This window comes from Hetaerina americana, unplaced genomic scaffold (assembly GCF_022747635.1).
Source record: "Hetaerina americana unplaced genomic scaffold, ioHetAmer1.1.p SCAF_6, whole genome shotgun sequence".
Classification (NCBI taxonomy): Eukaryota; Metazoa; Arthropoda; class Insecta; order Odonata; family Calopterygidae; genus Hetaerina; species Hetaerina americana.
In genome coordinates this window covers 46932750-46942649 of record NW_027287205.1, presented here as the reverse complement: position 1 = coordinate 46942649, position 9900 = coordinate 46932750, and the positions used below count along the sequence as shown (strand labels likewise).

At 40.8% G+C, this 9900-nt stretch overlaps 1 protein-coding gene across 1 annotated transcript in view; it reads right to left on the bottom strand.

The window, feature by feature from the left end:
- Positions 1-8170: 8170 nt before the first annotated feature.
- The window catches only part of LOC139695092 (neurotrimin-like), an 864799-nt gene continuing 863069 nt past the window's right edge, over positions 8171-9900 (bottom strand). The window contains exon 6 of the mRNA XM_071593718.1: positions 8171-9258. Within this exon, the coding sequence (XP_071449819.1) occupies positions 9068-9258 (191 nt within the window). The 3' untranslated portion in view covers positions 8171-9067. The remainder of the gene's footprint in view (positions 9259-9900) is intronic.

Here is a 9900-nt window from a genome sequence, read left to right as displayed (position 1 = left end):
GTTTGATATCCCACGCAGCTAAAGTTGTTCTCAGGATCATAAACAAAAGGATAGAGAATAGGGCCAATGACTACTTAGGGGATGACCAGTTTGGGTTTAGGAAGGGGAGAGGTACGCGTGATGCCATTGCAGTAATGAGATTATTAATCGAGAGGAATATAGAATACAACCAGGATGTATTTGCCTGCTTCGTAGATTTCGAAAAAGCGTTTGATAGAGTGAATTGGGAAAAAATAATGAGTATATGCAGAAAATAGGAATAGATTGGAGGGAAAGGAGGCTAATCCGCAACCTGTGCATGTCTCAGACTGCTCAGGTGCGGGTGGGAAACGGGGAGTCAGGATGGGCAGTGTTAGGAAGGGGTGTAAGGCAGGGTTGCCCATTATCACCGTTGCTGTTCAACCTGTATGCAGAGGAAATGATCAAAGAGGCATGGGAAGAACTAGAGGTAGGAATGAAAGTGGGCGGGGAATTCGTAAAATCAGTTAGGTTTCCTGATGACCAAGCTTTAGTTTGTCAGTCAGCCAAGGGGCTGCAAGCATTGCTGAGTGAATTGGAAATTCAGTGCGACAGGTATGGGATGAGAATCAACATTAATAAAACAAAGGTTATGCGATTTTCTAGAAAGAAAAAGGGCAAGCTTAACATTAAAATAGGAGGGCAAAAACTAGAGCAGGTAGAACAGTTTACGTATCTCGGTAGTGTTTTGGACCAACACGGTCAAAGTAGTAGGGACGTAAGGAGAAGAATTGCGCTAGGCAAAGAGGCTTTCACGAGGAGGAGGGAGTTGATGACGGGGACTTTGAGTAAGGATGTTAAGAAAAGACTCGTAAAAACTTTGATATGGAGCGTAGCTATGTACGGCGCGGAAACGTGGTCATTGAAGCAGGAGGATAGACGTAGACTGGAGGCTTTTGAAATGTGGGTGTGGAGAAGAATGGAGAAGGTGAAATGGACAGAGAAGAAAACAAATGAGGAAGTACTTGGTATGGTGGGCGAAGAGAGGGGTTTGTTGGGAGCAATCCTATGGAGGCAGGAAAAGTGGATGAAGGGGGTGTTGACCGGCAGTGGGATGTTGAAGACTGTGATAGAGGGTAGAATGTTGGGCGAAAGAGGAAAGGGAAGGAACAGGATAGGGATGTTGGACGGGATGAAGGGCGGAAGAAAGTACTCAGAGATGAAGAGGGACCTGGTGTAGAGTAGAATTTAGGGTTGTGTTTTGTTAGTAGTCACAAAATATTTGTTTGGTAGTTGTGTCCATCGAAAAACCTACCTTAACCGGTAGATTACCTTAAAAAAAAAAAAATACTCTGCGAGAAATCTGTTTTATGAATGTAGAAAGCACCAATTGTTTCTATCCGGTAGATAGGTAAGTTCCCATCGAAGAATATGGATGCAAGGATAATTAAAAGGTTTCCGCCCTTCCATCGCTTAAGGCTTTAAAATATATTTTGCAAAAGACCTGTTTCTGCTATGCGCCTTCCTCCCCTTTATTTTTTCCTATTAAAAATTTAAGGATTCCTTACTCATCATTCCAACTTAAGTAGTGGGCTTTGGACTCATTGTGCCTTTTATTTTATGTTTCTGCACGAAGATTTTACGGAATCAAGAACTACTACGCAGGGGCATGTGAAATGTTTTTGTTTGGCAATGGGTAGGTGGCTACCTATTATATTTCCAATGTTTTTCATCGTGCTATTAAAGTTATTCTGTGGTCATATCCCATAATGGCAGTGGAGATGGTAATGTGTACGCCACGAGATAAGTGATTGGCTTTGGATTGGTGACCACTTTCCTTTGAAATCGATTGTCTCCCCTCTTTAAACATGTTGAACTATCCTCTAATTGTGATGCAGATACGAGCAGGATTCAGTAACATATATACTCAAGCTTCGGCGTACGTTTTGTTTAGGCGAAAGCAAAATTTAAATGCAGCATCGCATGTTACCTCTATCGTTGCCCTAGGTGAACTGAAGATATTTCAAATTGCGACGGCTACCGCTGACGAAATACTTGAGTCAAATGAATGAAACTTGTACCACGTAGAAATTATTCATTACAATGACAATGCAATGTAAAATTTAATTTCCGTAAAAAATTTTATGGGAATACAAAATTATGATCCCTAAAGGATACACTCGTAGTTTAAGGTCGAATGTGGAAAAAATTTCAATTTTTTTTAGAACGACGCGGGTGTGTCTCGAGTAATTAATGGTTCGAATAGAAAGTGAGTATTTTAAAAATAGAAGATAAATGATAAATATATGATGTACTGTAAAATAATGACTCAAAGCGCGAACCAGAGATCCTCACAAAATATCAGTAATTATTCGTTCAAATATTATCTGCATATTGAAAGTAGTTTGTGAAACTTCCCCATGGCCGCCTGTATCCTTCCTCAATCTCCGTTTCTGATCGAGGTGAAAAATAATGGGATAAAACTTTCAGATTTTAAGAGTGATCTTATAGACGTGACCTGGGTGTGACTAAATTTGAAGTACATCTGAGCGTGGAGACTTGAAAGCACAACGGTTTCTGTTCTACGGGTTAAGTCTGCAGGTGTATTGAGGCTCACGCGTGTGCGAAATAAGGCTTTTTTTGGCGGAATTCATTACATTTTGTTAAGCCATGATAAAATTTTGTTTACATTTACTCGTGGAAACACGTAATTTGCAATCGGAAACAATACACGCGTCGCTATTCCTTTGATGAACGAATGTAGTGCAGTTAACCGAGTGCATAGTTTGATTTTTCTTTCACCTACGTTAAAAATAGAATCATATCGAAGAACAATATAACAACTAACATTTATATCATTATATAACATTATCATAACCTTAATATTCAATATTTCCTGAATTTTAAAACGCATTTGATTGCCTTAACAATGCCATTATGCATCAACAGATTCCGGAGAAGATCACAAGCCACTGAATAAAAACCATATCGGTTTAAAAATCAGACGGAAGTTTGGTGTATCGTATAAATCACAGTACCAAATGATGCGATCAAAAATTTGCGTAGAAAGGAAAAAAATAATATTCTACATTGTTTCATTTTCAATACGAAGACACGCAACTCCCATAAGAGGATTTGAATTTGTTTAGAGACATGATTCATAAATGCATGTACTTCAACTGTAACGGCTCGAGTAGGCATGGAATATGAATCTGTAATTCAAAGAAGCGCCGAGAACGGAAGTGTGTGGCAGGACAAAGACAAGTGTTCTCTCACGGTGTTGGACTAGGTACCCTGAATCGAGAGAGAAAAGCAGAGGGGCGGGAAGTGATCCAGAAGCTGGGGTGTTGGAGCCGAATGAAGAGGAGACCGATTAGAGGAGGGTGGGGGGTTGGAGAAATGAATTGCGAGGAGGATGAACTGCGATTGGTTAGGCGGACGATGGGAGGGGTTGCGGGTTGAGGGAGGAGGGAAATTGGAGGACGGGAAAATGCGGGAGAGATGGAGATCGGAGTGAAATACTGTAAGCAGCTAAGGGGGTTGTGTGTTGGAAGGGGCAAGAAGATGATGAAGCCGTGAGGGGTGACGAAGGAACGGGCGGGGGGGGAGAGAGAGAGAGCGATAATGACTGAGATGAGGAAGCCGGAAGGGGTAGCGGAGAGCGGGCGATGGAGATGGGGTGGGGGGGGGCGATCCCCTTTGGCGATTTGAAGAAGGCGGGGATGGAGGGAAGGGGGTAGATGTGGGTTGATGTGGGTGGATTAATACTGCAAGGACAAGGGAATGGTGTGGGGAGGAAGAAAATTATGGGGTAGGGAGATGATAAAAAGCCCGTACGCTCTCGGCGTGCGGGGGTGGCGCATGTGTGTGTGTGTCTGTGTGTGGGGGGGTGCGGTCCCTAGCGGAATGCGGGGGAGGAGGAGGGAGAAGTGGAGGGGGTCGAGAGTTTAATTAGAGGAGTGAATGGCAGAGATTGGGCGATATTAAAGGGTGAAGAAGGGTCGGGAGGGGGTAGTTTTTCGACGCGTGATGGGAGTGGAAGGTCGGGCGGGGGCGAGGAGAGTTTTTGATGGGGTGGCAGAGGCGATGGATCGGAATGAGGGGAAGGGAAAAGGATGGAGGGAGTCGCGGGGGATGAGGAGGGGTGACGCAGTAGGGGAGTCCCTTGGTTGTGCTGCAGGAAGTTTAAACTGTGATGGGAACCGGATGGGTCGGGACAAAGGAGCAAAAGGGGTGAGAGTGTGGAAAGTAGGGAGGGGTAGTTTAGGGCAGGGGTCTCACCACCCTTTAGGGTTCTGAGGGATAGTAGGGAAGAGGGTGGATCGCTGGTATTGGAGGGGCAGTCTCCTGGCGAAATTGGACTCGTGACTAAACCCACGGTGCCAAAAGTCCTCGCGGAATTTTACGTCAGGCCGGTCGTGAATTATATTATTGGCGAGGACACCATCGCGTCATTGTCTTTGTGTGGGTTTGGATGTAGTTGAAATCTGATTGCTTTTTGGGACGGCGTGAAACTACTTTCATGCATGGGGGAAAATTGAAAGGTTTTTTTCTTTTAATGGTTCGCCTTTGTTATTCACTCCTTTGCTGCGTGGGATGTATGGGATTTGATTTCACTGCCTTTCCCTCATGCCACCTCCGTAGTCGTTTTCACAAACTTCAATCTCGGTACTAAAAATTCGAGTAGTTAAAACAATTCGAGTTCGCGAAGCAAAGGTTTAAAAAAAAATGGTAAGATTTTCTTAGAAATTTATTTTTTCATTCACCTTTGGTTTTCATATCAATTTATAAACCTTAAGTTTTTCTTTAGATTCTCTTAACGATCATTATTTTTGCACATGTACGCGAACATCTCTCTATGGAGTTTATATGGACCATAAATTCTTTGAGGCTATATTGTACCAAATACTTTCAGGTAATATTTTCTCCGAAATTCATTTTATTCCTACAAACAGATCAAGCATTCATCTATGCAAAAAAAACAAAAGACGTTCCTTATGTAAACCATGAAAGCACAATGGAGAAGATTAGGACTAGTTGGTTGCCTAATGCCATTTAGTTCGGAACACGTGTCTTTCAAGCGCTGACGGTTTTCTATTTGGAGGTTCCACCTCAAGTATAATGTCGGGCCCTTATCACCTTTATACTTTGAATTGGATGCGATACAATTACGGCCTATTAAATTGGGCTATCTACTGCCACTAATTCGCCTGTCACCCTTACGCGGGTTGTGGTTAATTGGATGGATAATCGTGGGAAGTGGCACAATGTGGCATTAAAGCCACCTTCCTCAATGGAAGTCGGATCAAATCTAATGGGTGAAATTATACACCCCGAGTGGTCGAGCACGTCATTTCACTTGATCAGAGGATATTTTTGATGTGGTAGTTGGAACTCGTCCGTTCCAGGATTGATTCTCACATCCTTGTATCTCGGCGTTCTGTTTTAGACCTATTCATCTCATTTTCCAGAATCAATTTTAATCTGGCTCCTCGTATTACCCCTCGATCGAAATATTTTACTGAGGATAGGCTATTCAAACTGATTCACTCATATGCGTAACCTAGTATAAAATAATAGCCCTCTCGTAGATTGTTTATCCTATTCTTTGGTTTATCATGTCAACAAAATGAGATAATATTTCGCAATTATGGAAATAAATTCTGAAATGTCTAAGGTTCAGTATTTTCGGTAGTAACCAGTGAAATTGGATGATAATCATTTTGTACTTCCCCTAAGGAAACCAAGGGAACTAGTGGTGGTTTTGTACATTTTGTATTTAATTTTTATTTTGTATTTTATATAAATTTTGCATAGATACAGAATTATTTTTTGATGCATGCTGCTATCTTTCGTAAAATTGAGAGAATTATGCGTACTTAACGAGATATAATATACTGTTACATAGGCGTCACAGTTTGCTCATCTAGTTTTGGTTCATAAACATCGAATGATTTTAAAACACTAATTCCCGAAAAATTATAAGCGATATTACAAAGTTTGTTTTAAAAGAAGTGGGCCATCATACAATTTTGAATTTCTAAAAAATAATTCGATCGCCAGAATATATTCTAGAATTTTGTTAAAAATTATTGTTTATTGTATTACTGACCAGGTAATTGCAATTCCTGTTACAAATTGAGGATACTTAGTTAAAATAAAGAGCGTTTATTTGTCCACCATAGGGATGAGTTGGTACTTCATAATCATTAATCCATCAAACGCACCCAATTATCGTATTTTTGAAAAATTTAGGGTTAATAATAATTAGGAGATGAATTAACATCAATTTTAAATTATGAAAATTCAGAATAAAAGCTGAAATGTAAAATTATTTTGTAGTCACTTCGAAAACGTGATTAAGTAATCAGGAAGTATCCACCTTTGCTGACCAGGCATCTGCAGACATTAACCCCCGCAAGATCAGTCATAGCACGTTCACTGTCTTGTGCATGCATAGATGGATGCGCATCATCGCAAAACAAATTCTATGTATTAAATGCCCTTCAAAAATAAGTCAACAACAGGATTTTTATGTAGGCTGTGTAATGTCCGAGGTATTTTGCTTCAGGTGTACGGCACGCTTCTCTATACCGTATGTCAGATTCTGATTCAGAGTCGATTGAATTACTGATTTGGAAGCGCTTTCAATACTTCTGAACAAATAGCGTCGATTTAGGTTTCTTTTGAGTGAAAAAATAATAATGCACTTGAAGTTATAACGAGTAACCATTGGAAATGGTGAAAAGTAAAACGAATCCCAAACAAATTCACTCATTTTTGCTTTATGATGAACAGAATAACTTAAAAATCACAGTCAAACACCTATTTAAAAAGATAATACAGATTAATGACTATTACAGTTTTGCCCATCAGCTGAGAAATGTTATATTAGTGACAAAAACCGAAGAAAATATAAACATTTAACTATAGTTTATATGCTTAATTTTACGGTTGATATAAAAATATTTATCAAATGCTTGATACATGTAAAAACTTTGAGATTAATTCTTTAAGAATTAATTTCTTAAGTGTCTGTATTTTTCAAAAAATAAAAAACATTTTTTGAAGCAATTTTTGAAAATAAGGCTATAATTGAGATATTTTATAATTGCTCACCTCAATTCTGCTCAATGGCAGGTACCTATGAAAGATCGTGGGCCAGTGAAAATATTTAATGGCAAAAATGGCTGAAGCCCAACACATTTCAATTAAGTCAGACGGCAAAATTATCATAGATGTTTCGACAGCTATATTATGTCTTACTTAGTTCACAAATGCATGAGGAATGAGACAATATTGGTCTGCAGTGACATAAAATGACCGAGGGATAGGTTTACTGGTTCTTCAATTTGAAGGGATGGGAATATTTTACAGAAATAATATTGTTTCAAAGAAATCCAATGAGTAAATGCGAATTTATTTTCCATAATTGATTGTACAGAACATTTAGTGTCCACCGTTTTTAGTAGAATATGAACATTTTTACACTCCTGTCATTTTCCGTCATTAAGAATGATTTGTCGTCAATGAACCCATAAAATGCGTCTATCGTCGGATAGTTCCGTCAGTTTCAAACATCACCAATGCTCAAAGGATGTTTCGAGGACGGCAAAACTGAAACGTTTTTTTAAAAAAATCACTCACATCGCCCTCGGGTGTATCCGTTCTCTGAAGAGCGCTCTTCATAATTCTGGTGAGCACAATCCTTCATTTAAAATACACATATTTTGTATGAAAATGTAATTTTTACTAAAAGGTCGAATTTCTCGTGCAATTGAATTTTTAGAAACATGTTAACAACAACACCCATGGGAGATTTTAATTGCAAAATGACCATTGACCATGATTCATTTAACATGGGGAATATTACATTTTTTCTTGATTCCAAAGGACACATATTTTCCTGCAACAAAAAAAACAAACTTACTCAGTATAGGAAATCGATTTCGCATTGCTGATACCTATTATATTAATATCCACCGTGAAATAATTTTTTTCTTGAGTTCATTAGGAGCGCAGTTCTAGTGGGTCTCAGAACCACGCTTGGGTAGAAGGCTGAAATTTTCTGGGGGACGAACATAACCCCCTTGCCCTCGTACCGAAAATCAACTCAATGTCGTTCGAAATTATAAATATACCGAATACGGTTTTTATAACTCCCGTGGTCTTCACGGGCGTTCCGGTAGTTTGTCAGCACACTTCAACACGCTGCACTTTTTTCTTCCCTGCGATGCCAAACCAATCTCGTCGGCACACACATTTAATTTACGTATGAGATTTCCCGCATTGGACTCGGATATAAAAGAGTTCCGAATCGCTACATCACAAAACTTGGCGCGCGGCGCCCTCTGTGGCACCTGTTCTCTCGCACATAACACGCACCCAATTCACTTGCTACTTCAACCCGCTTCACTTCGTTTTCAATCGAGGCTCAGCCTTTTAAAAAATAATTCGGTCGGGTCGTCTTGCGAGAGAAATAAAAAGAGGTCAGACGAACTTCCTTTACTCATGCGTCTCTGTTATCATCTTCTTGTTTTGAATTCCGACCCATTCCACGCGAAGAATGAATACGTCTCATAGTTCCATACGCGTTTCCTCCTATGCTCGTGGGAGTGCAACCATAGCGTTAATCTTCAATCTGCGAGTTACCGACGGCAGCTGCTAAAAAATAGTTTTGAGCAACCGTTTCGATTTGAACCAATTTGAACTATCCGATGTCGGACAATGTTCGCCGCTGCATGCATCCTCTATTTTTTCCCTTTCCCTCCTTGCTTTATCTACAAAATAAGGTCGGTGATGAGCGGGTCCCATTTGTTTTTTGTTTTTTTTTGTGTTTTTCCATGGGGAAATTCTTTCTCTCTCTCTCTCTTCGGTGAAAGCACTGGTCGTCGTCCACGCCTCTCCTACTCGCATCAAACACGGTCTATGTCGAATTCGCGCCCTGACGTTCATTCAGAACGACTTGAGAGGAACACACCATCCGACCCATCTCCTCATAAAACACGCACTCTCCGTCTCCCTGCCTCGGGCGTCCCAGTCGTCAGTCCCCCGTTGATATGTATGGCAGCCGGCCGAAGTCTCGTCAGCGGGCGCCCGGGGTCGGACGCTATATGGGCAGGGCCCAGGGTAGCAGTAGGTGGGCGGCTGCCGCAGCGGCCGCCGTCAGGGCGAAGGCCCGCCTCGCCCGGTCGGCCAGCAGCCCCAGGTGAGGGACGACGGCGAGGAGGAGAGGCGACCACGGGGGGGAGGGTGCGAGTCTGCCGCTGCCTCCGTGATGCATAGCGGCTGGGTGCTCCCCTACAGAGAGAAGGAACGATAAACAAGCGGTTTTAGAACTTGGTCGCGCATGTGCCCACTGCCGGGTTTTCAATGATAGTTAAAATTTGAAAGTATACCACTCGGGTAGCTTTGGCCATTGTCCATAGTTTTGTGCATATTATGAAAACGTCATGTATGCACTGAATATTTGTTACAAATTCATTGCTGTAAACTTTATTTCAATGGGTCTTAACGAGAGATAATCATCCAAAGGAGTCGAAAAAGTGTTTGGATCCAAGAGTCACCTTTCTGTTATAATGGGTTGAATAAATCATCAATCAAATCGAATTAATTAAGTATTTTGATAAAAAATTACTCGGCATTCTTTTCTGATTAAAAATGTTTACTTGACTAATCGACTTCTACTGATATTTTTTGAAGATGTACGAGTAAACTGAAGATGATAATTTAACTCAAATAGTAAAAATGAATAGATTTTGTCGTCAATGACTACTAATTCAATTGTAGCCAGCGAATGAAGACTATGAAGCTATGAAAGGTGCCTTACGTGTCTTCTCTTTGTGTCATCGCGTGAATTTGAACGAATCCGGCGGAGAGACGGACTCAAACTTTCATTCTTTGGGCTCTCCGCACATCATATTTTCATGTTTTGAGAATTAT